Source organism: Botrytis cinerea, chromosome 3, assembly GCF_000143535.2.
Source record: "Botrytis cinerea B05.10 chromosome 3, complete sequence".
Taxonomy (NCBI): Eukaryota; Fungi; Ascomycota; class Leotiomycetes; order Helotiales; family Sclerotiniaceae; genus Botrytis; species Botrytis cinerea.
The window spans coordinates 1338626-1365201 of NC_037312.1; the positions used below are offsets into that span (position 1 = coordinate 1338626).

Sequence of the window (26576 nt, forward strand, 5' to 3'; positions counted from 1 at the left end):
ATGAGGATAAAGTGGAGAGGATAGTCGGATTTAATATCCGAACATTTATACATGAAACCTTCCATATGGATTCTTGGATGTTTGTTTGTTATGCCATGCTAGCATCTTCCTGCCCCATAGAAAAACATAGGAATATTTGATTTACCACTCTTGAAATATCAATAGTCCGGTCATTTTACTCAATCCATAATCCTCACGCGGAGAAACACCTCGAATTATTCCATGCTCATACAGGGCCACCATGAAGAGACCTATTATTCCGGGAAGAACCGAACGTTTTCTCAAAGCAAAGGAGGCAGCGGTAAAATGTACTTTGGGAAGTGAGGGGGCTCGGTTAAGATCCTTCAAGTAGCATGGGTGTCAAAAAGCTTGTTTTCTGGTGAGATTAGAATTGCTTAATTAATCTATTCTTTCATGGCTAGAACTTTCCAAGGTTCTCCTTTTTGATTGATCAATTCGTTGCTGCCATGCCTTTTAGTGAAACGGAAAGGGTGTTTCAAGATTGAATTTTGGCGGTAGGCTTTTGCACTAGTATCTAAATTATCTCAACCTTCTTGGGGCTTGAATGGAGATCTACCCCAGATATTGGCATTGCGCCCACAGGGTTGGCCATATGATATATCTCATTTGGTATAACTCCATCTGGATGATAATTTTCCACGCTCGCCGCCCATTGTGATTGCCGACTGTCATTCGGAATACGGCACAAATACATTTCCTCGACCCGATACTCTTTATGTATAGGTATTATTAGTAATTATGTCCAGATCTTCAGAATCTGAAAAACGAAGATTTTGACATCCTCTCTTTCTCTTTCTCCGTTTCTACTTCCCTTATCCAATCCCACTTGTCAGCTAGAAACAATTTCTTCGCTGCTTTGTCTACACCAAGTGACCTTCCGCCAGACGTAAGGTCCTCTCTATTCAAGCTTTTGAAATCGAAAAGCTTTTCTGGCCTGTCATCTCCTACTGCTTTGCCTCCTACAACAAATGCCTTCTTGTTGCTGGTATTTGTCGACGGGCTAGGAATCCAGGTTTGATTTGATCTTTCTGTTTTCCATAATTGGGATTTAATTCCAATGCCACCATCGACACAATCTTTGATGTAGCTAAGAGCAGGAAGCAATTTATTACGTAAGCCACAATGGCCATGATTCTTATCAATTTGATAGCTTGGACATTCTCGCAATAATGCAACTAGCTGTTCGATATCACCAGTATATGCTTCGGGCCAAATAAATTCAGGGTCGTCGGGAGAGACTGCTTGAAATGGAATGAGTGAGAGAAGGTTTTTTCTCGTGAGGAACTTGACCATTTCACCAAGCTGGAAGGAATCGCAGGCAGCTGACGAATCATAGCCCAATTTACATTGTCGTGTTCGAGATGTATACATAGAGAGAAAATTGGTTTGTAGGGAAGAAATCGTCAGAATTATCCGTGATCGACGATATGAAAGCTCAGCTGTAAAGTATTAGCTGTATTCTGATTGGTAATTATGACCTATCAATCACCCACCTTCTAGGCCTTCCGGCAGATCCCACCAAGCAGCTAGAAAGTCAGAATCTGTCTCTTCATATATTGACCAGCGGGATGAACCGCGAAGAATAAGTTCCTTCGTCGCTGGGGACAAGCGCAATGCTTGGTTAGTATGGTAAAATATCAGTATTTTCTGCCGCACAACTTCTTCCGCGGTTTTGTCGAGAGTTGGTGGGTATCGGAAGTTTGAGAATTTTCCTGTGATGTAGCGCGCGATCATAGTCATGCAATCATATCTATCTGCCATGACTACCAAAATTGAGATGTATAGAAGAGTAATAGACTTGCTAGAATGTGCTATGCCATGAATAATCTTGAGCATATCTTTGAAAACTATCTCCCTCCCGATGGTCCTCGTTGCATCATCTTCATCTGTGATTTGTATTCGAGGGAGCTCTCCTGCCGGTAGCTCTGAAGGATCTTTGCTCGAAAGGGACAATTCTGCAAACCTGGCGGATATAGCCCGACCTTCTCCAAATGTATCTGAACCAAGAAGCCGTTCGAAATATTTTGAGTGTTTCTTCAAAGTGTCAAGGCGGACACGGTAGAACACCCGCGCTGAAGGAAACGGCGATTTTGCCATGCGTAGCTTTTGAATCGTCTCGTTCGGTATCGACTTTGTGCAAGCTTTTGTGTTTTCGAAGAGAACTTCGAGAACAACATCTCCGCCAGTTCCTATGTCGACTATCTTGTGTTCTGCACCATCCACCTGTATACATTCCGCCGCTTCTATAGGGACAGCATCGGTGCTGGTGGCCATATTTCTTATGCTCTATTGTGAACAGGAAGTATGCACTCCTTAGTATTGCTTTTTTGTCGAATTTGTCAGCACCTATGCGTTTTGCGGAGGAAATATTGCTGTAGTTTTGCGATGTGCATCCGCCACCCTGTAATTGTTGTGTATTAGGAATTTCGTCCGAACGTGAGTTTTGTTCTTGTAACTTCCATGAGCTACATGGAATAGTTATTTCAAGGATATGGCCAGGCCATTGTTCGAAGGTTTGGAGGGGCGACGTGTAATGTAATAGGATCGGGGGGGGAGGGAAATGTAATGAGTATATTTTACCAGAAGATTATGGAAGTTGGGGATATCTATCAGATATATCCGAGGTTCAACCGAAAGCCAGTGCCAAAATGCGCTTGCAGGTAGGAGATGAAGGGGCCCCGTTACTTGAATAGTGCTTGAATGTGAGATTGGCAGAAAAGTGCCATTATGGTTTATGATAGTGATATAAGGTTCTTTCTCTCTCAATACAAGATGGATGTAAACATTGGAAAAGAGCATGGAAAAGACTAGAATTGTGTGAAAACTACAGGACGGGACATCCAAGCTCAAACACAAGTATTGATCTTCTAACGCACTCATCCACATCTTCTTTCTCTTATTCAAACACCCCAAGCCCAATTCCTATATCATTGGATACGTTTGGCCACAGATACGCCTGGCCACAGCTCATCCATCATTTGATCATCTTTTTGTGGGAGAAGACCTTTGTACTCTCCTTTCTATCGTGTATTGGTGAGCATTTGCTAGTGAGTCTAAAATCCTAAAGTCTTTTGTTGAGCAAAGAACTCCCAGTCAACAAATTCTCTAAGCTTACATTGAACTACTACCGTCGCCGTATTGCTATTCTTGAGCTCTAGAACGCAAGCTTGATCTTTGAAACCCACAGTAGTGATGAAAGACGCTCGAGCCATCACTTTCCATCACTTCCGAGGAAAAGCCGTGTTCCGAGCTTAAAGAACACCCAAAATATTTCTGTAGAAATAAACCAGATTAAAACCTTTGGAATGACGTCCAAAACTGCTCTTCAATACAAGTTTGGTTGCAAATTCAAAATGTGGCGATAGACAAATCGTGATAGACAAGTGTCTATTTCTGTCATGCAGCATTTGAAACCATGTGTTCAAGCCAAGAACAACCAGACTCTCATAGAGACAAGATGGTTCTTGATATGCACTTCGATATTTGGTACCTTTGAAATTTCAACCTCTTGAGTAGAGCAACTCAATTTCGCCTGAATGCCCATTGAAAAATCTCTTGTCATAAACATCAACCAAGACCAAAGCTTCAACGGGGTATATAGTTACACGTCGCTGTATGTGACTACGTCAACTAGCCTGTACATCTTGCTTCTCTTCAATACTCTGTAATCTCCGAGAGGAGTGGCACACACTGGGGTCATGCCGATTTTTGGCCACAGTTTTGTTCCTGGGCAGTTGGCGTCTAAAAGCTGGGTGCAGTGAATAGAATATCAATGGGTTGAAAATGCTTGCTCTGCATTCTGTTTCGAGGTTATGAATCGTCCGGCGAGTTGTCGATTTTCACTAGATGTATAACACGGTTCGGATGGCTCAGTTTCTATGCCTTCTCTTTCTGAACGCTATCCGCTATTCCACATATATAAGACACCTTCTACGGCTGTTCCCGCTTCAGACTTGTCGCTCTGTGAGGGGGTTCCACCGTTTGACTTCAACAGACCACACATTCAACCCATATCAGGCCAGGTCCAACTCTTGTGAAAATTAACAAACATAGCTTGATAACGGGTTGAATTGGAGTACACTAAGTGAATTTCGATGAAAGCTCGTTGGCGATCTCTGGAACCAAAAGTCGCTCGGAGAGCTCCAAAGATTCGGATATGTCCCGGAGTTTGTTTGTTGATGTTATTTATATTGTTTCCGACATTGATGAAGTCTTGTGAGATAGGCTATGGCCGTAGACTTGACACGGGAGAAAGGGGCCTCTTCGCCGTTGGCATATGTTCGTATTGAGCGATTATTTCTATAGTGGCAAATAAATCTATGAATATATTAGCATAAGTTTGGTATACAGCTTATTAGAAAGCATGTCCAAGGTCCAAGATTACTTATCTAAATCAGTCTTCCATTCATGCAGTTGAAAGAAAAACACCACGTCAAGCTGCGCTCATCTGGAGAGTCAGATCTCCAGAAATTCTTGTATTCAGGGTTTTGGGGTCGAGGAGTCGAGGTTCGCTGCCTACTGGTATGCTTTGAGGGTTTCGCGAGTCTTTCAAGAGACTTGCGTGATTCTTAGATTTCCATTTTATACCCACGTCTGCTTGAAGGTTTCGAAAGTCGCTCGTAGAAGCTTTACCTTTGACACTTGGGGTCGGTTTCAGCATCGCCACATCAGACCAGAAATTTGTGAAGGAGTCGATGAAGTCCGAAGGCTTACTCATTGAGTCACATCATATAGACCCTCGCATCTTAAGCCAGAGACGCAAGACCGATCGGCTTGGTCATTCCTTGCACATTTCAAGATCATCAACAAGCAGGATACAGCTTCAGCAAGCACCCACGAGCCATGAGTCTTGTGCGGATTGATCGTATCTATCATCAGACTGTTGCTCCTTTTCTTGACTTATCATATTTACCGCGATCAATAAGTATCCTGGATAACGATCGGTATTTCGGCGTTCGTGCCTGGCGATCGTGCCATTCACTGCAGGGCAAAATGAGAGATATTCAATTTTCTGGGAGCTTTGGACCCAAAATACCTCTGGCACGCTCGCTTATTCCTTGAAAGAGCACAATAATAAGTTACGAGTGGTTCCAAAATCTTCTCTATCGAAAAACTTCATTCTCATTTCCCGACAAAGTTTTCAATCTTCAACCACAACACGCACCAAAGCCAGAAGACCTCTTGCAACCAAACTAGTTCATCACCATCAATTCAAAGTTGCCTCTTACATTACTACAATTTCACATAGCCTATAATAGATACCTACCAACTCGATTCAAAAATCCGAGTCGTTACGTAAAAGCTTCTTCAAGATTCCGAATTACGTACCATCCAATTCAGGCTCCTCTCCCCAGCTATTTCCACCTCACACACTTCCACAACGGAGATAACCCTTCTAAATCAATTTGTGGGTCTTTCTGGACCATATATCAACGTAATTGTCGCCTCTTATTCATACGAAAGGCTTTTTGAATCACTCTCCGAGCTCTATAACCCAATTCTAACTTAACTTTCGTCCTGTAAGTACCTTTCTTTCTTTTTCACCAAAACCAGAATTTCCTTCACGGCATATCTTATTATCCTTTCAGTGAGATCTCCATACTAAGATTATCACACTAATCAAGCCTCTAGGACAACATCAAGATGGATGTCTATAAGCTTTTCCTCTTGTTCCTAATGTCCGTCTTGACTCTTGCTCAAGGTAAGCTTCCCTCTTTCCTATATCCAGCTTTGTATGCTTGAGCCATTGTCGTTGACATTGATGTAGATACCGTTGCCTCCTCTGCTACCTCCGCTGGTGTTCTTGCTACCGCCCACACTATTGCTGGCTCGTTCGGTTCAGATCTATCTCCCATGATCGAAACTCTCACTTACTCCTCTGTACCCACTGATACTAGCGGTACTCTCGGCCTGGAACGGGCGAAATCAACTGTATACTCTACTTCGATCGTATACGTCTCTTATACCAACGTCGTCGCTACCACTGTTCTCCCTCAGAGCACAAGCACTGCCGTGATTACCTTTAACGTCACTTCTATGGCTTCTTTGACGTCTACGATCTTGTCAACTGAGCTGTCTACAACCACTGCCGTTGCAGCCACGGCTTTCCTCACGTCTACAGTATTGACAACAGAGGTATCTAAAACTACTGCCGTCATAACGATCTCAACTCTGTCCAAGACTCTCACTGCTGGTCTCTGCCAACTTTCTGTCCAAGATGCGCTGACTCCATGTACTGCTGGCGCTATAGCCTCTGCTACACCATCCACTTCAAAGATATCCTCGGCTTCAGCTTCTTCTCCCGCAATCCGCAATAGGTCTAACGGTCTATTCAGATCTTTTGGGTTGTTAAAGCGTCGTGCTTTCAGAAATAATCAGCTTGAGAAGCGGGACCAGGCTTGTAGTGCCTGGCAAGCCTCTATTGTAATCACTGCTTTCTTCATTGCCTTTACCTTGGTTTCGATTCTCTTCTTCGCGACAATTCTTAGGGAGAAGAGGGATGAAACCTCGCGGATTCATGCCTGCAAGTGGTGGGTATATGCCGCCCAAGCTGCATTCTTAGGACTATTGATTTGGTTGCTAATCTGGTCTGCTATGGCGACTGTTGGAAACGGTTGCAATTAATTGGAAGGATCGGGGAGTAGGGTGGCGTAGATTGGTTTATGATATGGCGGTGTTCTTCATTCTCTGGGTGCCCATTGGTGGATTCAGTTGATAATTTGCTCTGATAGTAGGATTCTGACCAACCATAGGTCGAATTTATAGAGCGTAATGGATTTCTGCCTTTTAATTAGTTATTTCCAAGCATGCAAGGCTTTAGCCTCGCAGCCTTTTTAATACCAAGTCAGTTTTCTCGAGAAATTTATATCTTCATCTTACCTCAAGGCTGCGTAGCCTCGTGATTTGTGAAATGGCCAAGTCAGCTTTTTGGGAAATGTTCATTTGGTAAGATTATCGATGACTTCAGATGATTGTGGTTTGGTTGTTTGTGGTTGACCGGGACAATCAAAGGATGGTTGCTACTCATCTTGAGATGATAGTATTGATCTTTCTAATCTGGGGTTGAATATTCAGAAGCCTGACCTCACCTTGACTTCAGCAACGACTTGAGTTGATTCTTTTGGGACTAATTGGCTTTTAATATGAAAATGTATCAGTCGATATTCAATTGATTATTCTCAGTTCAGTGCAACAATCAAGGATTGGTAGCTTAACAAATCAGACGATATCCCACCACTATCTAACTACAGCTCATAGACTCAAGCGACTATTGTTAAATTGCTATAATATCCATCTCTCAAATCAAACCAAAAAACCGACTTCTACATAATATTCTGTTCGTCTAAACATCGAAATATTAAATAACCATTGCAGCCTCAATAGATAAGATGCATAATCTCGGCGACACAATTAAAGTAGTCTCGGTCAATGTGTGGTGTAGATATGTATATTCAAGGGGTTATCATCTTTGAGGTATGGTGGAAAAAGTGGATAAGCCATACATATCTAGGTAGCTGAAGTTAAGCGGTACAGAATCTCTTTGCTCTCTAACTTTCTTATTCTAGTTATTTAACCTCTATCGGTATGCTCTAGTATGTGACCGTGACAAGGTCTTCAATGCTTTCATTTCATGATAGAGTAAACCATCCTATAATGAATTATGACTCATTGAACGAGTTTCCCAATTGACTTGATTGAGCGCGCCGGAGATTCAATCACAGAAATAAAAAATAAATTTGAGAATAAAGCCTAACCATTACCTGATATATTAAATATGCAACTATTACAAGTAGAGATACAGCAAAATGTTATTTTCTTCCTTTAAAATCTGTGGCACTCTACCATAAGAATATTGCGAGAGCAGGGCACAATTTATTCTTAGATTCTATAACTATAGAATCAATAGCATAGCGCTTGTAGCGTGATATATAAACTACCTATATACGCGAGATTGTAATCTTACATGTGCGAATGTGTACGAATGCGCACGTAAGCGATCGCACTGCGATTTGATCCGATCCGTAATGCAAAGAGTCTAGCTCTTTCAATAGCCCTTACATAGGGGCTACTATTTCCTGTACATAGCTATCTCTTTAGCCTGAATACAATATTAACAACTAAAACCTACCATCATAGGTGCTATGTCATCTGCACTCTTCTTAAACCAACAGTTCTCCCTAAATTTACTTAATGGAAATATTCGATCAAGTAAAGCCCATGTAACTAAATCTTCAGCTACTCCAAAACAATTAGTTGCTAAGATGACGGCGAGCTGTATTGTTGGCGACAACAACCATTGAGAAGGGGATGAAGAAAATGATGGGTCGGAGACTTGAACGAATTTGTTTGAAAGATACACAAGCAGTAGGAAAAAGAAGGGATTCTGCTATTGAGGCCGATACGACAGAGACAGTGTCAAAAAAACCCCCCCCCATAGATTATAAGACGTAGAGGGTGGAAAATACATTTACTTGTATAGCAAACAAACTACAATGTAGAACTTCTATACTCAAGTAGTTAATAGATGCTCCGAAATTTAAGGCTTACGAAGCAGGCATTGTGTTGGGCATGCTGGCATGGTCATGTTACGCTAAATTGGAAACCCAACAGTTATCAGTCCATAGTGTGGGCACGGACTGGTGCAGATTGGTGCGGATCACAACGGAACGCGTCCGACGTGGATGCATCACTTGCTTTCCCCCCTGTGCTAATATTTAGTTTGGAGGCTTACTGCGAAAATTGAATCGCCAATATTTCTTGAAGTATGAGTTCATATAATTTGGAATTCAACACAATGGTCCGTTACGAATTGAAAATTAGAAGAATACATTCTGATATCAAGCGATCGAAGAACGAATATTTTGCGAATTTTGAATATCAAGTGTCTCGCCAGTCCATGCTCTCACTGGTCGCCTTGGTGGGGACTGTGGTATGGAATAGGAAGTCTATTCGTGTGACCCTACCAGGGCTGCCGCACTTCACGCTCCACCTCAACTTGGATGAGTTAAAATGAGGGGCCGCAACTACAGATATTTCCAGTAGATAGAAGCCATCGGTTTCTATTGGCTGGGAGCAATCCTCAAACCTTGAATCCTCGCTTTGTTCGGTCACACACACATATATATATAGTGTAACGTTAGCTATTAAAAGAAACCCCTTCCAGAGTCTCAACCAGGGCAGTTATCAACAGTTGGATTAATCTATTGGTACTGGAAGCTTCAAGTGACTTGCGGCTAAGCTCGGAATTTCGGCACGTTTTTTTTTCGGTCATTGAATTATTCTTGGAAAATATGCATAGTTCAGCTGCAGGTGCACATCGTGTTTACTATGCCAGGGCACTATCCCAGTTTCATAAGCATCATTGCCCTCATTAGCCCAGAGCTGTTAAATGTCGTGTTGAAGTTTGAATCACTAGGGGTAGAGGATCCATTTAGTTAACGTTCAAGTTGAGGGAGGAGAATCTTCAAGTATAAGCAGCCTTTTGCCTCGTCAGCTACCTCATTGCTCACTGCAACTAGCGAATCCGTATATATGGCCTTAAGGATGATTAATTCTCAATGATTGCTAACCAAGTGACAGGACTGACGGGGTTGGGTGGGTATATCCCCTAACCAATCGTTTTTATTCAGAGGTTATGTTGTAGCAGATATCCAATATAGCTCATCCCCAGCCTATCATATTGATCGCCGGGGTCTGCCCCGAGATAGACAGCCTTTTCAATGCTGCTGCATGCTACTCTCAAGGGTCTTGGATAAGTTACAGCCTTCTTGTTCTCTTGCTTCTCCTGCTTTTTTCTTCTCTGTTTCTTCTCTATTTTTTTTCTCTGTTTTTTTCTCTGTTTTTCTTTTCACTGCATTTTTCTTCTTTCCCGCGCTGGTCCGTCCCATTGCCTCGCCATAAATATCATATATGTCGAACAATACTGTTGAAACTACCCCGCTACAGGGCTGGACAAATTCTCCCGATTACAGGGGTACGATGGATATAGTATTCTCCTGTACTTTTACCATTTCCATCTGCATTTGGTCAGTCTTATGTGTCAATATTGGTCCTCATGGAGAAAGCACATGGGCTAAACTCTACCGGAAGCTCTTATTGGCAGGATTGTGTATTCTCGGACCCGATTTTTTACTGCTTCTGACTGTCGGACAATGGGAGTCCGCACGCAAGTCTTGTTGTAAATTCAAAGAACGAGGAATTGAGAACTGGTCCATGAAACATTCATTCTATGCTGATATGGGAGGCTTCGTTATACAAACAGGAGATGGTGTCACTTGGCCGTTGGATGCGAATGAAATACTTTATTTGATCGACAAAGAATGGATTAAGGAGCCCGTTTTTTCAGCTCAGTTTGTTCTCGATAAAAACGAAATTGACGACAAAAATAAACAGGGGATATTGTTGCGGGTCTCTGCCATAGTACAAGTACTGTGGTTTCTGGTGAATTGCATCGCTCGGAAATTGCAGCATCTTGCTATCACAACGTTAGAACTTACAACAATCGGGTTCATAGTTACGACGATTGGTGTTTTCATATTCTGGTTCGACAAGCCTGCCGATATCGAAACACGGAGAATCATCAAGGTCGATTTTACAATATCAGAAATACATGCGGGAGCAGGTCAACGAAACGTAAATTGGTACGATACACCGCTTGATTTCTTGAAGGACGAGCGATCATATTATGAGGTTGCTTGGCGATATTGTTTGAACATACTATCTGCGATGTTCATGATGAACAAAGATCAAGCAGGACCTATCAAGTGGCGGCGTGATGATATATTTCCAAATATATCGCTTACCGGTATCGCAATAATTGCTATCTTTGGAGTCTTGTCATGGGGAACTAATTTCATCGCTTGGAATTCAGTCTTCCCCACCATATTCGAAAAACAAGCATGGAGGGTATGCTCGTCAGTAATGTCAGTTGCTGTCATAGTTGGTGAGGTTTATCACCAGATATTACTCACATGTTTCCCTGATATGAAAATGAGAGCATGCGATCGATTTTCTGCTCGCAATTCGAGCATTGTACTTTACGATCCAAAGCTATCCACAAAAACGCCATTTCTCAAGAGACTTGAGAGACGAAAAGAACAGCTTATTCTCAAACTCTCAAACATTTCTCCGAATGGGGATCCATCATTAACAATGCAGTTAAGGGTGCTCTTACCAGCTCTGTTTTTTGGAGCTTCATATGTTATCGCACGGGTATATCTTCTGGTGGAAGACTCAATTGCTTTCCGTGGTCAGGATCCTGACATCTACAAGACTTTAAATTGGGTGGAATTCTTGCCACATATCTAATATATTGTCTATTGGGAAGTGGGAGTAGGCATAGAGTGTGCGGGTAAGCATCTGTAATGGTGCTCGTGCTATAAATCTCGCTGAATATGGACTTCTACACCGATTTTGCTCTCTATATTCATCACGTACTTACGGTATGATCACTATTTCTCAAAACTTTGGCTTGTAGGATTCAACATTTTCTTGAAGGACCCTCTCTCTTTATCTCTCAGCTCAGATTCACTAGTTAGTTCGATGGTTCTGGTGGTTCCAAATCAATCAAGTTATGTTTCCTATAGTCCTCTCTCTCCTTATACAGAAAGGAGCTAATATATATGCATAGTTCTCAAATGCTCCCTAATGAACTTATCTAAAACACACCGCCAAGCTATCGGAGGACAGGCCTCTTACAAACGTCATCGATGCAACGAAGGTGTAGATACATCTCGCTCATTGCGGATCGCTGGAGATAGATTAAAGACTAGGCTGCGCAACGAGTACCTATGGGGCGGATGATAACTCTCAAGTGCTAGGTACTGGATGTGGCGTAGGCCATGTTGCTTTGCGCCTCGCAAAAGTTCACCTGCTCGAGATCTAGGGAATCGACGTCCTAGAAACAGTCGCCCGTGAATTCAACCGCGTGTTGCAAGTAGGTGGTCGTGTGGCGCTTCTCGAATACGAACATAGTGACATGTTTTCGGAGCCGCAGGCAACAGTGAATTTCCTGAGCACAACCAGCAAATATTCTACGATATCCGCATTCGACCAGTTTGGATATTGACCGGTCAGCTCAATATTTAGTGACTATCGCTTTTGCCAATCTTGTCAGGGAAGATACCACTGTACATGTGAGATCAATGGGCCGGTTCTTCTTCATATTGGCATGTATCCCATATCTATTGGTTTCAGCTTGCGGCCTCCAGAAACACTTTATGAACACTATGGTAGCAGCGGAGCGGTGGAGCTTCCAGAATAATCTCAAGTGTGTAGTGGTTAGTGGGGAAAACCTATGAAAAATAGTCCTGAATTGGACAACGGCGAAAGCAAGATGTTAAAGTGAGATGGCAGATATTTCCACCAGGCGACGCACCAGTGTATGAGCCATCTTTTAATTAAAGAAATAAAATGTTATGATACTTACTTCCGTACAGATCATGTCAAATAATCAAGATATTTAGTTGTGTTAAAAAACGAACACTCTGCAGGGAATGGTGGAAAGATGAACGGGCAGAGCTGGTCTAATGAAGAGGGAGTCGAGGGGATGATTCGTTAAGCCTATAGTGCTAGCTTGAATGGAAATAGGGTGGGGAGTTTTTTTTCACTTTCATTTGAGAATTTCTCTGAAGTCTCTATTTACTGCAATCAAGGAATCGTTTTAGAGGCTAATTAAAAACGAACTGCGACCAAAGAATCATAAATGTAAGTTTGTCGTCCGTCTATATTTGTCGGGATATGGATTATGTGACGGTGCTAGCGCCTCGGTGCTACAACATTTCGATTTCTTAAGTTTAGCTTTTAGATTCCTGACCAATATTATAATAGCATAAATTACGATACTATTGCCACGTACTCATGACGTAGTTACGTAGTTGCTGTGGGTATTCACATCTTATTTCGTTCGCGCCCTTTCGACTTCTTCTACCCTCCTCGTAGAATATCATACATCTTACCTAGCACCTATCTTTTGCATCATGATAAAAAAAACCCCCAACTGTGTATATCCGAAAGAACATTCCTGATTATAACTTCCGGTTTTATTTGGGCAGAGGTACCGTTGCTCCAAGTCATTCTATAACCAGATTTTCCATCACTACCCCGGATCTGAAGCTGCTCAAAAGTCCTGTTAAGTTACGGATTTTTGGCCACAATTTACCACCTAGAAGAATACATTGATGAGATTGGTCCTCCTTCTCCTCTCCATTTTCATCCATTTTCATTCGTTTTTTATATATTCTTCTCCACTCGTCCCCCGGCTCTCTTTTTCGTCTTCCTCTACCGATTTTGATTCCTATCCGTGGTCCGACCCCTCGCTAACCTCAACATTTTCCATGTTGAATCGACTACAGTCCGAACGACTAATTTGTCTTTTTACCGAACCAAATAGATTATTAGGGATAATTTCAAAGAAAAATGGTAAATTGTGTCAAAAATAATGACCTTACACAGAAAATGATTGGAAGCTCGTAATGTAGAATTGAGACTATTTTGACTGTAATAGTTCTCACTAAAGAACCACATGAACAAGATAAAACTCATAACAGAACCATTCAACGACATGAAAGCATATTCTGCAAAAATCTGAAAATGCAGTCATATGAGAGAAAGACGAAAACGATGGGTGACAATTTCGAAGTAAGATTCAATAAATATTGAATACAGTGCTGAGGGTGGGCTTACATAATTTCAGCTATATATGATCCTGGCTCCAAAGCCATGCATCGCCTAAAGCCATTTGTGAGCCATTAGAATTGAGTCCAAAATTTAGGCCGTCGATGGCTGATTGTAACACATCAGGATCTAGCCCGAACATATCTCATCCAATGATTTCATCACTTGAAAAAACACGTCTGCTGTTCCCCGTTCACAACTCCCGACGCCAATCCATAGTGATCGGCAGTGTTATGGAACGCCTCTTCAGCATTCACCGTAGGAGGAGCTTCGTACTCACGACCATCCCGAATCCGATCCCGGAAGTGAACAAGATCCATCCGGGGGGTTTTTTTTTGTAATGGCTTGCAGGAACATTCCCTCGGGCATTGATACAATCAAAAAGGCTGGTACTCTTATCGATACCCCACGAGCATTCTGGTCGAGATGGTTCAATAATATCTACCATGACCAGCACAGCTGCAGCAGACAACGTTAAGTCCAAATCGGATAAGAATAGGATATCTAGTAAAAGTCATTTTCTATATTTCTTCGCTGCGGTCTAATGTCTTACCAAGTAGATGCCGAGATCTAAGTGAATCGAGGATTTTCAGAGAGCTAGTTGCAGATTCTACGGCCATACGTAGTAAAGATTTGACTGCAGCGGAAAATTCAAGGTTTACCGATGTGGCCAGTCTCTTTTCTACAAGTGAGAATAACACCGGGCGAACAGCAAAAATCACGCACTTGAAAATTTGTCAGCTACCGGCTACATTCCAAAGCCAGAATGATAATTACCTGATCTTGTAAGAATCTTGTACAGAGCCCAAGCTGCCACTTATAACAACCGGCGTATGCTCATCTTCAAATTCCGACCGTATGGACTGGAGGAGTTGCACTGCATCACGATTCGTCTCGACAACTTTTCCAGCTGGGTCTGCATACCCTAAGAGCTTTACCCATGGTTCAGACAGACGCCACGTTAGGAGCTGAAGCACGATGCCCGTTTTGTACTGCCGCGCAATCTTTACGTACATTATGTAGTAGTCTCGAAGAGCCTGTCTGCCTTCGGGAGTTTCAAGGAGGGTGAATGCAGCAAAATGGGGCAAATCAGAACCTCTCCTATAGATGAAATCTGTCTCCAGACCACCCTCAGCTAGGAATATTTTGCACTGGCTGGACAACTGCGGAAGTTGCGTACTGTATTTACAGTTCATGACTGAGTTAAATTGAGGAATCATTCAATTCTCAACTTTGATATACAGACGAAATATCAGGGCATAGACCTGTTTAGAGGACAAGAGGTCTTATACCAAGGAGTGACAAAGGTCGAGTCCGATAGCGGAACGATTTCAGTACGGGACGGGACGTGACTTTAGTGAAATCTGCTCTCTTTTAACAAGCTGCGTTTACGCTGCTCATCACAACGAATAATTCCTAGTCTCGTTAGACAAGTAAGAACAAGGTAAGTTGAAGACCATCATCTAGAAAATTCGAAGACCGAGAGCCGAGTAAATGTCGTGAGAGAGTGATGGGCAACTTTACCTAGGGTTTCTGGTGGGTCAAAATCACCACCAACAAGTCACTTCGAATACAACCACGCTTAAAGAATGAGATCGCACTGGAAGAGTATATTAAGAAGGGTACCTAATTATAACTGTTGGACAGACTTCGCAAGTTGTATACACATAAAGTATGAAGGGGGTTAAAAGTATATACTCTATCTCGGCCCTTTGTAGAAAGGGGATTACTATTCTGTATATATTCCCATCTCTCTCGTATGTAGTGTGTAGGTGAAGTGGAATGTGATCTAACATCACGTGCTTGTCACTTGTTTCAACAAACCCCCTTCAACACTTCAAACTTTCAAAGCTCGAGGTTCCATGACAATTTTATGTTCGTATTCAAGCACATTTGGTAGGTATGAATAGCTAACTATTTGCGTTTGTATATACTGTAGTGATGATGCATGCCATTACTCCAAGTAGGCAGGAATAATTCTTAGCACTGTGCTGCTCTTAATTATTGTCATCGTCATCCATCCCTCCATCCCTCCATCCCTCCATCCCTCCATCCAACACGCCCCTCCTCAATTTCTTCCCCTCAACCTCATAAACCCATTCTCCACCACACTCAACTACAAACTACCATTTTCTCTCCCCCACTCCCCATGCCCGCCTCTCCCCTTTACAAATCCTACCCCTAACAATACCTCACACACCATCACCCTTCCCAAGCAGAACCAAATTAGCCACATTCATTGCAGCCATAATCGTCCAAATGACTCCCGCCACGGCCGCCGTAATCCAATGATTTCTCATTTTCGTTCCCTCGCCCATATCAACCCCCAGACCCGCACCTTCATGCTCATACACACTTTCACTTTCCATCGTTGCATCCCCATTTCCTCTCGCATTCTCGTCATCATTTCCGAAAGCATTTGGTCTCCCCTGACATCTCACTGTCATATATTTATTACGACAAGTGAAATAGATAAGCGGCGCAGTAACAAATGGAAGAACAATACTAAGAGCTACTTGACTAGCGTTCAAAGCAGCTGATAGACCTTCACGACCAACGGCTCCGGCAATGATAATACTAGGTGTGATACTCAGACTTCTCGTTACGAGACGTCGCAACCAAGGCCTAATAGTCCAGTTCAATGCACCTTCTGAAACCATTTGTCCGGCGATAGTACAAACAATGCCAGCACTGGTACCCGATAGTAATAGAGCGAGAGCAAAAATGGTTCCAGCACCTTTCGAGATACTCGACACGAGTAGATCATAAATACCGAAAAGATCCGCCTCTGGAGCAGCAGGATTGTTATAGAGAGCTGATCCGGCTACGATGAGAATCGCGGAATTGACAAAGAGAGCGAAAGTGAAGAGACAAATTGCTAGCTCGGCGTAGGAGTATTTGAGACAGAATTTGATGGCAGGGAGAGAAGGGTAGTATGTTTCCTTGGTACCTAGGTCGAAATCTTTTTTGACAATATTATTCTGCTTGTCATAATCGAGGAGTCGTGGTTGGACAATACCGCTTCCTAAGTAAAGACTGTGAGGCATGACAGTTGCTCCTAGAATACCACATGCTTGATAGAGTCTAATATGCCTTAGTATGAACCCAGGTGAAGTGGAATAACAAGTACTTACCCCTTTTGTTCTACAATTGCTTTGGAAGGCAAATATCCCTTAAAAACTTCTCCCACCGAAGTATCTTTGATGAGTGATAATTGAATGCAAAAGCAAACAACAACACCCAACACCAATGCCGCCACAAATATTTCGAAATATCTCAATCTCTTCATTTCACCATTTCCAGGATAAAATATAAGAAGAATCAAAACATCCAGGATCGACAAAGCACAACCAGCAACCAAGGGTATTTGAGGGATTAGAAGATTGATAGCGATAGCTGTACCAATCACCTCTGCAATATCTGTAGCGATAATCTATCATTGGTCAGTCAAGTCGAAGATGCAAAAAGGGGAGGAAAACTCATACTGCACCCTCAGCCAAAATATATAAGGCATAATTCATCCATTTTGGCAAGAAAGCTCTACAGGCCTCCGCCAGATTCAATCCACTAACAGTACCCAACTTGATACAAAGACTTTGCAGAAAGATTGCAAAGATATTTGACATCAACACAATAAACAGCAACTTAAATCGATAAGTTGCACCGGCAGCAACATCTGTCGCATAATTTCCCGGATCAATATATGCCACGGCAACCTACAAACCCGCATTAGTATAAATGAAGTCCAATTTTTGACATTTGTGATTTGGATTTTGACACTGGTGGAGAGGTGGCAAATTACGTACCATGAAGCCCGGACCCACGAATTTTGCAAATTTGACCATGACTTGCTTCATCTTCACGAGTTGTTCTTTCGAGACATGGAGAAAACTTCTTCCACACTCTGCTCCCCTTCCCCTTCTCGATTGGTCTCTGATATCGAGAGTTTCAACCGAAGGTCCAACCACGTGACCACTCTTCCCATCTCCACCGCCTCTCCCTCCAACCCCACCGCCCCTATCCCCCCCAGCCCCCCCTCCAACACCCTTCGCACTCCCCGTCGCCTTCCCATCTCCAGAATCCTCCACCAGATCATGAATTGACTCTACGCCTTCGTCCTCCAAACTTCTCCTCAATGCTCTTCCGTTTGCTCGACCGTTCAAATCTTCCCGGGTGGTAAGATCGTTTGCCAAGGCGTTCGGGTTCTGATTATATCCATCGCCTTCCAACGGCTCATCTGTTCTCGATGGACAATTCATGATGATCCGTTTTGACTTTTGGATGACTTATGTGGTGCTACTGTAATGATGAGACGAATCTCAGAACAGTCGTATCACGAAAGAAGCGATGCGCTTTTCCCTTGTTCGTTAAAAAAGTCGCTAGGTCGATTCGTCACGTTGTCGTATATTTTGAGTTTCGGATTCTGTGGGTAATGGTCTTACTATAGTAACAAGTCCCGATTCAGGAGTTGGGTTGTTGTTGTGTTTGTCGTAAGGCCAGCCGCAAATGGAATCCAATTTATGATCAATCAATTAATCGATCAAGTAAGTTAATCGACCAATCAAAACAGCACAATCAATTTTCATCCACTCCCATCCGAGAAAAACAACACGCTCTCGAGATGTAAAATATATAATACAATATATAAAATGTAAAATGTAAACTCGAACTCAAAGTCAAGCTTTCGCTCGTAGATACAAAGTTCCAAGTGTAAAAGGAAGATCAAAGTCGACCGTCAAATAAATCCGGGGAAAGAAAGATCTGAAGTGCATGTCCGGTATGCAGCTATCTATATACCGATAGAGTGGCATCCATGATCCTCCATCATCCATCCATGATCCATCCATCTCATCTCCTCTCCTCTAACAAAAGCGCATAAGTCATAGTTACTTCACGTACGACAAGTTCTCCCCATAAAAATCCCAGCTTCCATCCATCCCATTGGCTCCCATGCACGTGAGAATTCACGCCCAACAAGGTACAAGACAATCATACCGAGATCTCCCCCAATTCGAGGAGAGCTACGAGTTTTCCCGATCGTTTGCAAGTTGTGGGTTGTAAATTGCTTTTTTTCGTCGGAATGTGATGGGTATACGTTATGCCATACGATGCTAATTCAATGTACAGAGTAAGAGACTAATAAGAGTAGAAGACCAACTTGTGAGGTATCTATCTGTCTATCATTCTTTGGGTAGATAGACGGCATTCGACTTCTCGTGAAGCATACGGGGCATCTATCTAGTACGTACTCATATCAAACCAGGACTGGTCCACGATACATACATACACCCGATCCACGACAATGAATGCAATGGATGCAATGCAATGCAAGAAATATCCTCGGGACCGATTGGGAAAGTGGATAAATTTACAGATGAAAATGGATCTCTCAAATATCCAGCTCCCTAGGCAGGTAGGTAGGTACGGGGTAAGCAAGCAAGCACATGTTAAGCACATGTTATGTTCAAACACCGTGGTGATGAAGATGATTAGATTGCCATTTCTTTCTCCATCTTCCTACCTACTTGTTACTTGTCAGGATGAAGAATGATCGCGTTCATGATCCCATTCATCCATCCATCCATGTATCTACTCATCATCCATTTCTATCACTAGCTACTAAAATCACCTACTACTGAAACTAACCTAGCCCCTCCCTCCCTCCATTCATCATCCCAAAAAGGAAACTCACAACCACCACCACCACCACCACCCTCCAAGCTCCCAAGCAAAATCGAAACCAAAGTCAAAATCTCCCAAGTCCAACCAAAGTCCAACCAACCAGTCAACCAGTCAACCAGTCAACCAATCACCTATCTAATCCTCCCTCATCATACAAAACCCCCCAAACCCATCCCCTCACCTCATCCCCTCATCACAACACTCCCCCTCCCTCCACCTCTACCTCTACCTCCACATCCAACCAATCCACACCCACACCCACAAGGAAACAACCGGAAAGCCCAAGCAAGCTAGCCACAAGCCACAAGCCGCAAAATACACTCACCTACTCTACTCACCCCACAAGGAAACAACCGGCACATATCTTCTCCGCAGCCCTCGGCCCTACCAGCTTACCTACGGATACCTACCAAGCACGTGCTATCTCACCTCCCTATCAAAAACAAAGAATTACCAACCATGACAGAAGAAAGAGATGATCTTTGGTAGGGGGAGCTTTATTACTTCATCTCCCTCCCTCCCTCCCTAGTCTTGTCTTGTCTTTCGTGCTTTGTCTCGCTTTGTTTTGTTTCTGGTTTAGGTTGTGGGGTAAGGTGGAGGAGCTAGGCTAGCTAGCTACCCGTCTATCTATCTTTCTATCTATATTGAGCTATCGAGCCTTTTTTTGGGGGGGGGGGTTGATTTAGATATATATGAGGTACACAGATATATATATATATATATTATAGATGATAGATCGACACTAACTCCATCAGACAGTACTATGATCAATGCGACTTTTCCATGCACGCAAGAAAATAAAAATATCATGACAGATAATACCAGATAGACACTTGGTTTGTGGATGAGTTATTGCTACCTAATTGCCTATCACATTGCACAAAATAATATATCGTGATCAAAAAAAGGTCTCGATTCACAAATCAAACCCAATGGTAAGACGAAATATGCAAACGTTCTCACCCCCACACAACCATATAGTATGTAATTCATTCAGAGAATCCCCAATGGGATTGAAGAAGTGTGCCCATCCTTCCCGTCGAGGAGACACTGCAAAACGCCTGGTGATCCATGCAACGCCATGCAAATATTATTCTGCAATTGCCCTATCCATGAAACCAATATTTCTTTCCTTCTTTCTCACTTACGCATTCCGATCATCATCCACCTGAGCGTATGCTTTTTGTAGTGCCTTTTTCTCCCTGCCATCATCCTCGAGAACCATGATCCAATCTCGAAGCTGGATATTTCGTCCCTTGCCACCATCTTCTCGCCAAGTTCCTAACCTTCGCACTCCATCGGTAGTCATTTTTTCGGGTCCCGGATTCGCAACGGGGCTTGCACCAGAAGAGCCAAGACCTTGGGTCATGATTTTACCTGGCGTGCTGCTACCACTACCGGATCCTCCAGCAGTCATCCAACTATATTGCTTCTTCTTTCCGAACATACTCTTTCCACCACCCAAAAATTGTGTAGTTGTTACATTGGCTGCTGCGTGACTTGCTGCCTCACTAGTTTTTGCCTCTGCTTTCTTCTTCATTTCTTTCTTGGTGGGTGGCTTGTCAAGAATATCCGGAGCCATGGAACCTGGCGTACCCGGGTTTATTGAACCCGCACGAGATCCATCACCAGACTCACGAGCTTTACGTCTTCGCAGTCGAGCCTCTTCAGCTTCTTGCTCCTTGGTAGCACATTTTCGAAGTGTCAACGCAACATCATTCGCAAAAGACTTAGTCTGTGCCTTCGCACTATCTGATACAGGGGTAGGCAATCTACCTGCAGCTGAGAGAGGGCCTTCGGTGTGTTAGCTCAGAATCAGAATAATCAGAAATTATGATACATACGTTTGAGAGGGTTGCTGAGAGGGCTGACAGCACTCTCCCATCCAATCCGTGGGCCACCTTCATTAACAATAGTAGCAACACTAGGTTTTATCGCTGGTACAGCAACATCTGTCCATTCATCCCTAATTTGGGCATGAGAGCTTGTCTGTCGACCAATAGCTAACTTTAATCCATCCTCTAATAATCCACGAAGTCGATGCTTGGTAGAGATAGACATAAGCGCAAGTTGGTCAACAAGTAAAGAATCAGATGGAATGAAGGCACCTGTTGTTGCAGTGATAGCTCCATCTGGTCCAACCGCAGTTTGCACTTTGACAGTCGTATCAGGGAAATGTTCAGGTAGTTTCATAGTTCCCATCTTTCCATTTAAATCTGTATTCAACCCAAGACCATTATCATGTGCGATCTTCTCCATCCTCTTGTGAACGTGGCCAACATTTAAAAATGGATTATTTAATTCCCTTTGCCTTGATACTGCCAAGTCACGAGCCGCATCATGCCATGCTTTGTCCGCAGCCTTCTTCTCGAAATCCTCTTGTGATTTGGCATTTGGTGCCTCTCCGGGTTGATTAGCCGGACCTGAGCCGTAAAAGGCTCCCTCATTCCCTGGTGGAAACTGAGTAAAACTGTGACCTGCCGAAATATTTCCTGGGTGTGACCTTGAGCCTTGAGCATTGAACGATGACGAATACTGCTGAAATGTATATTGTTCCTCCTCTGCAAGATCAACACCAGTTCCCCCCAAAACATCCAACGGATCCAAACCATCAACCTTATTTTTATCGACCGGTCTCGAAGGTGGGCCCATAACTCCGCCAGGGTGGTGCTGTTGTGGCATCTGCAAATTAAAGTTGTTGAAATGAGCCGACGCCATATTTCCTTGATGGTGATGCTGAACTTGGTTTGGGAAGCTCAATGGACTTGGTTGCGCATGAGGTGGAAGAGCCATCGGAGTTTGCGGCAGATTCAATGAAGGCGATGGTTGCGCATTCGATCCATTCGAATATGGCGTGGTATAGGCGCCCTGAGGAATTTGCACAGTTGAAAAATGCGGCGAAGGTGAAGCTGAATTCTGACCAGAAGCAGCATATGGTGATGTAACATATGGCGAACCTGGTTGAGAGGGCGGATTGGGAGACATTCTTTGTCGCTTGTGGGGCGGAAACGCGAACTGCTGTTGGGTTTGCGTTGAAGGTGAATTAACTGGCTGCGGGGGAGAAAAGGGCCTCTGAGGCATGGGGTACGGAGGTTGCTGTTGCTGTGGTTGCGCCATGATGTCGACGACGTGATCGTAATTGCCTCTGTTAATCTCCTGTATCCTTCACAACCCAGGCGCAAAGCCCGGCTACCTCTTATAACACCGACCCATGCGCTAGTATAAATCTTCACAATGCAGCTTAGAGACTGGCGCAACCGTATTCACTCGTTGTTTTGATGACTGTTAAGCTGTTTTCTTTCCCGCGTTAATACTGTGGTCATTGAATGAATCGCGAAAGCTATCTGGTTTTGATCTCGTCACGTGTGGATTTAGTGCGAAATTTCCCTCCACAAGGAACGCCAAAATCGCGTCTCTTTGATGACGGACTTCCCTTCCCTTTTTCATCATGATACTATTCACCACACGATTTATTAACTCGGCCCTTTCCCAAACTCTTATGAATCTATAAAAAACATCTACAATTGTTTCTGTCGTAGTTTGATTGATTATAAAATCTTTGCTGCACATATATCTCTCTGCCTTGAAGGCAGTAGTACTAACTCTAACCCTAAGCTGACTGACAAAGAAAGCAACACCACATTTCATTCGCGATGGCATCAAAACGTAAGGCTGCAGCCATGGCACCTACGGTGGAAGAACCAGTAGATCCAGCGGATGAACTCACTTTTACGAATCTTGGTGGTGGTAATGAGGTCGGAAGATCTTGTCATATAATTCAATACAAGGGCAAGACTGTCATGGTAAGCCCAAGGCTTCTCTCTCCATCATCTGCACAATTTCCTTACTGACTTTCTGATGCAGCTCGATGCAGGTATGCATGCTGGCTACGACGGGCTAGCAGCTCTACCTTTCTATGACGATTTTGATTTAAGTACTGTCGATTTACTTTTGATCAGCCAGTAAGCGCATTCCTATTTCTTACATTTCATACACGCGCGTTGGCTTTTGGAGGATAGGGTAGTCAGTATATGGTATTCTGTTTCGGTGTTTCAATACAATGCGCCTTTGGAAGTTTGGACTCTGCGTCGAATTCTGGGACATGCATCTCTACATGCGGAAACCCATTTCATTTCATTGGACTATCTACCTACCATATTTATCATGTATACGAGAATCAATACAATATCATTATCCCGCAGCAAATGCTTGTCTTGATTCTGTGATATAACCTCCATCGCCACGGACTCAAATTGTACATAGACTCCTACTTTTGTTGGCGTATTTTGGTGCCGTGCCAGGTAGTATAAGAGCTGACTGTTTGTAGTTTCCACGTCGACCACGCAGCTTCGTTACCATATGTTCTTGCGAAGACCAACTTCAAGGGTCGTGTTTTCATGACACATCCCACCAAGGCTATCTACAAATGGCTCATTATAGACAGCGTAAGGGTTGGAGGGGCATCATCAGGAGGAGGTTCACAACCAGTCTATACCGAAGCCGACCATCTCACTACGTTTGCTCAAATCGAAGCTATAGATTATCATACCACACACACAATCTCTTCGATCAGGGTTACACCATATCCAGCAGGGCATGTACTCGGTGCTGCTATGTTCCTTATTGAGATCGCAGGACTCAAGATATTTTTCACGGGAGATTATTCTCGAGAAGATGATAGACATCTTGTCTCTGCCGAGGTTCCCAAAGGAGTGAAGATTGATGTTCTAATTACCGAATCTACGTATGGTATTGCATCACATATTCCCCGGTTAGAACGAGAACAGGCCCTTATGAAGTCTGTCACTAGTATTCTGAATCGTGGGGGCCGAGTTCTCATGCCGGTTTTTGCGCTTGGTAGAGCTCAAGAACTTCTTTTGATTCTAGATGAGTATTGGGGTAAACATCCGGAATTCCAAAAAATCCCCATCTACTATGCTAGTAACTTGGCTCGTAAATGTATGTTGGTATACCAAACATACGTTGGCTCTATGAACGAAAATATCAAACGACTCTTCAGAGAACGTATGGCCGAAGCTGAAGCCAACTCAACTAGTGGGGGTAGAGGAGGACCATGGGATTTCAAATATATCCGTTCGTTAAAGAACCTTGATCGATTTGACGATGTTGGAGGTTGTGTTATTTTAGCAAGTCCCGGTATGCTACAGAATGGTATCAGTAGACAATTACTAGAACGATGGGCACCAAGTGATAAAAATGGTGTTATCATTACTGGTTACAGTGTCGAAGGTACTATGGCAAAGCAAATCATGCAAGAACCAGATCACATCCAAGCAATTATGTCTGGTCCACAGGGCTTCACACGAAGATCTGCACCGGGAGAAACAGAGAAAGCCATGATACCTAGAAGATGTAGCGTTCAAGAGTACTCCTTTGCAGCGCACGTTGATGGCGTCGAGAACCGGGAATTCATCGAAGAAATCGCTGCTCCTGTCGTGGTAAGTTTCTTCTACCTTTCAAAACCAACTTCAAATGAAGAAAGAATTAACAAGTATAGATTCTCGTCCACGGCGAACAACACAACATGATGCGTCTAAAATCCAAACTTCTCTCCCTCAACGCCGACAAAACAACCAAAGTGAAAGTCTTCTCTCCCAAAAATTGCGAACCATTACGCATCCCCTTTATGACTTCCAAAACCGCCAAAGTCGTCGGAAAACTCGCCAACAATCCTCCACCTACTGATTCTGCCCAACTTATCACTGGTGTACTAGTTCAAAACGATTTCAAAATGTCACTGATGGCTCCCGAAGATTTAAGAGAATATGCTGGATTAACTACTACTACTATTACGTGTAAACAGCGTATGACACTTAGTGCGGCGGGTATTGATCTTATAAGATGGGCGCTAGAAGGAACATTTGGAAAGATTGATGAATTGCCTGAAAGTAGAGGACAACAGAAACATTCAAATGAGAATGGAAATGGGGATACGCATATGAATGGATCATCTGCCGAGGAAGCCGACGAGGAAATCGCAAATACGAATGCAGTGACTGCATATTTAGTCATGGGCTGTGTAACAGTGAGGTATAGAAGCAATGGAGAAGTAGAATTAGAATGGGAGGGCAACATGTTGAATGATGGGATTGCGGATGCCATCATGGCGGTGTTATATTCGGTGGAAAGTAGTCCAGCTGCTGTTAAACGTATGTTCTTCAACTCTATCCTCTTACCCCTTTTTTTCTCCTCGTTAATCTTATCGTACCTCTTACCCTTTCTCAATACTAACACTTCCTAGAATCTGCAAGCAAATCCCCCCACTCACACTCTCACTCCCCACCAGCCCGCAACCTGCACGCGCACCTAACCCCCACCGAACGTCTCGAACGCCTCTTCATGTTTCTGGAAGCCCAGTTCGGCGCCGACAATCTCGTCCCCATAACCACTCCCCGTCTATCCACCGGAATTCCATCTCCCTCCTCCTCCCCCTCTATATCCTCCGATATCAAACCTTCTTCCCCCTCCGATCCGGAAACCTCTGAATCTTCAGAAACGTACGCCCAGGAAAAAGAACTCGCTCGTCTTCATAAACTCGGTATTCCCGTCCCGGGTATCGAAATCAAGGTCGATAAGATGGTGGCGAAGGTATGGTTGGAGGATTTGGATGTCGAGTGCGCGAATCGGGTATTTGGGGAGAGGGTGAGAGCTGTAGTGGAGAGGGCTGTAGAGGTTACAGCGCCATTGTGGGGTTGAGTTGAGGAAGACGGTTGGAGATGGATAGGGTCCTCTTGATTTGAGAGATATCGGAAATTGGAAAGGGAAAGGAAAAAGGCATAATAGATAAAGTTGGGATGAGGATGAGGATCAAGAATCACCAACTTGCACAACTGCGATATTTGAGAGAAGGATACATAGAGAATCTGACTAGGTAGTAGATAGAAAGCTTCCCGAGTCTTTATAAGAGCCCTTCAAAAAATGAATGAATAAATATATAAATAAACAAACGCACAATCAATCCCGTCTACCCACACATCCGCCCAAATCTCTGCCACAAACCCCAAATCTCCCCCCTCGCTTCACTCTCGTAATCTTATAATTTCCAGTCTCGGCAACCACATATAGATTAAATATACTTGACTTTATTTTTCCTACTCTTTCCTCGTATATGACAAGATGAAAACAGACTATCGCCTACTTACACAGAGAAATAATATTCATACACACAAATAAATAAT

At 43.3% G+C, this 26576-nt stretch overlaps 7 protein-coding genes across 11 annotated transcripts; 3 read left to right on the top strand and 4 right to left on the bottom strand.

The window, feature by feature from the left end:
• Window positions 1-354: 354 nt before the first annotated feature.
• BCIN_03g04020 (hypothetical protein) lies at window positions 355-2567 on the bottom strand. Its single transcript, XM_001560565.2, has 2 exons — window positions 1515-2567; window positions 355-1460 (listed from the first exon to the last, which is right to left on the bottom strand). Exons 1-2 carry the CDS (start codon window positions 2293-2295, stop codon window positions 772-774), a joined length of 1470 nt encoding a protein of 489 aa, XP_001560615.1. The 5' UTR covers window positions 2296-2567; the 3' UTR covers window positions 355-771.
• A 2614-nt stretch (window positions 2568-5181) lies between these two features.
• On the top strand, window positions 5182-6878 carry BCIN_03g04030 (hypothetical protein). Its single transcript, XM_024691929.1, has 3 exons — window positions 5182-5540; window positions 5653-5722; window positions 5789-6878. The coding sequence occupies exons 2-3, from the start codon at window positions 5665-5667 to the stop codon at window positions 6643-6645; spliced, it is 915 nt and encodes a 304-aa protein (XP_024547702.1). The 5' UTR covers window positions 5182-5540; window positions 5653-5664; the 3' UTR covers window positions 6646-6878.
• A 2929-nt stretch (window positions 6879-9807) lies between these two features.
• BCIN_03g04040 (hypothetical protein) lies at window positions 9808-12872 on the top strand. 4 transcript variants are annotated; one of them, XM_024691932.1, is made up of 4 exons: window positions 9808-11462; window positions 11555-11590; window positions 11651-12401; window positions 12459-12872. In XM_024691932.1, the coding sequence occupies exon 1, from the start codon at window positions 9931-9933 to the stop codon at window positions 11326-11328; it is 1398 nt and encodes a 465-aa protein (XP_024547705.1). In that variant the 5' UTR covers window positions 9808-9930; the 3' UTR covers window positions 11329-11462; window positions 11555-11590; window positions 11651-12401; window positions 12459-12872. The 4 variants fall into 4 exon arrangements, with proteins under 4 accessions (XP_024547705.1, XP_024547704.1, XP_024547706.1 ...); XM_024691931.1 differs by having other exon boundaries at window positions 9808-11590; XM_024691930.1 differs by lacking the exon at window positions 11555-11590.
• A 1398-nt stretch (window positions 12873-14270) lies between these two features.
• Window positions 14271-14981, bottom strand: BCIN_03g04050 (hypothetical protein). The gene is made up of 2 exons (XM_024691934.1): window positions 14473-14981; window positions 14271-14420 (listed from the first exon to the last, which is right to left on the bottom strand). The coding sequence occupies exons 1-2, from the start codon at window positions 14913-14915 to the stop codon at window positions 14414-14416; spliced, it is 450 nt and encodes a 149-aa protein (XP_024547707.1). The 5' UTR covers window positions 14916-14981; the 3' UTR covers window positions 14271-14413.
• Window positions 14982-15547: 566 nt separating this feature from the next.
• BCIN_03g04060 (hypothetical protein) lies at window positions 15548-18442 on the bottom strand. The gene is made up of 4 exons (XM_001560573.2): window positions 17502-18442; window positions 17181-17411; window positions 16830-17128; window positions 15548-16779 (listed from the first exon to the last, which is right to left on the bottom strand). The coding sequence occupies exons 1-4, from the start codon at window positions 17952-17954 to the stop codon at window positions 15888-15890; spliced, it is 1875 nt and encodes a 624-aa protein (XP_001560623.2). The 5' UTR covers window positions 17955-18442; the 3' UTR covers window positions 15548-15887.
• Window positions 18443-20193: 1751 nt separating this feature from the next.
• Window positions 20194-22712, bottom strand: BCIN_03g04070 (hypothetical protein). Its single transcript, XM_024691935.1, has 2 exons — window positions 21222-22712; window positions 20194-21171 (listed from the first exon to the last, which is right to left on the bottom strand). The coding sequence occupies exons 1-2, from the start codon at window positions 22492-22494 to the stop codon at window positions 20522-20524; spliced, it is 1923 nt and encodes a 640-aa protein (XP_024547708.1). The 5' UTR covers window positions 22495-22712; the 3' UTR covers window positions 20194-20521.
• Window positions 22713-22802: 90 nt separating this feature from the next.
• On the top strand, window positions 22803-26355 carry Bcysh1. 2 transcript variants are annotated; one of them, XM_001560575.2, is made up of 5 exons: window positions 22803-23180; window positions 23242-23339; window positions 23705-24836; window positions 24896-25547; window positions 25640-26355. In XM_001560575.2, the coding sequence occupies exons 1-5, from the start codon at window positions 23031-23033 to the stop codon at window positions 26092-26094; spliced, it is 2487 nt and encodes an 828-aa protein (XP_001560625.1). In that variant the 5' UTR covers window positions 22803-23030; the 3' UTR covers window positions 26095-26355. The 2 variants fall into 2 exon arrangements, with proteins under 2 accessions (XP_001560625.1, XP_024547709.1); XM_024691936.1 differs by lacking the exons at window positions 23705-24836; window positions 24896-25547; window positions 25640-26355 and having other exon boundaries at window positions 23242-23581.
• Window positions 26356-26576: the final 221 nt, after the last annotated feature.

Bases quoted from the DNA above. Each gene is read 5' to 3' on its own strand.
- BCIN_03g04050 (XM_024691934.1), bottom strand. From the start codon at position 14,915: ATGATTCCTCAATTTAACTCAGTCATGAACTGTAAATACAGTACGCAA.
- Bcysh1 (XM_001560575.2), top strand. From the start codon at position 23,031: ATGGCATCAAAACGTAAGGCTGCAGCCATGGCACCTACGGTGGAAGAA. The intron at 23,340-23,704 runs GTAAGCGCATTC...GACTGTTTGTAG, and splicing joins GATTTACTTTTGATCAGCCA to TTTCCACGTCGACCACGCAG. The intron at 25,548-25,639 runs GTATGTTCTTCA...AACACTTCCTAG, and splicing joins TAGTCCAGCTGCTGTTAAAC to AATCTGCAAGCAAATCCCCC.
- BCIN_03g04020 (XM_001560565.2), bottom strand. From the start codon at position 2,295: ATGGCCACCAGCACCGATGCTGTCCCTATAGAAGCGGCGGAATGTATA. The intron at 1,461-1,514 runs GTGGGTGATTGA...AATACTTTACAG, and splicing joins TCTGCCGGAAGGCCTAGAAG to CTGAGCTTTCATATCGTCGA.
- BCIN_03g04070 (XM_024691935.1), bottom strand. From the start codon at position 22,494: ATGGCGCAACCACAGCAACAGCAACCTCCGTACCCCATGCCTCAGAGG. The intron at 21,172-21,221 runs GTATGTATCATA...AACACACCGAAG, and splicing joins TCTCAGCAACCCTCTCAAAC to GCCCTCTCTCAGCTGCAGGT.
- BCIN_03g04040 (XM_024691931.1), top strand. From the start codon at position 9,931: ATGTCGAACAATACTGTTGAAACTACCCCGCTACAGGGCTGGACAAAT.
- BCIN_03g04030 (XM_024691929.1), top strand. From the start codon at position 5,665: ATGGATGTCTATAAGCTTTTCCTCTTGTTCCTAATGTCCGTCTTGACT. The intron at 5,723-5,788 runs GTAAGCTTCCCT...ACATTGATGTAG, and splicing joins CGTCTTGACTCTTGCTCAAG to ATACCGTTGCCTCCTCTGCT.
- BCIN_03g04060 (XM_001560573.2), bottom strand. From the start codon at position 17,954: ATGAATTGTCCATCGAGAACAGATGAGCCGTTGGAAGGCGATGGATAT. The intron at 17,129-17,180 runs GTATGAGTTTTC...GACCAATGATAG, and splicing joins ATATTTTGGCTGAGGGTGCA to ATTATCGCTACAGATATTGC. The intron at 16,780-16,829 runs GTAAGTACTTGT...AAGGCATATTAG, and splicing joins GCAATTGTAGAACAAAAGGG to ACTCTATCAAGCATGTGGTA.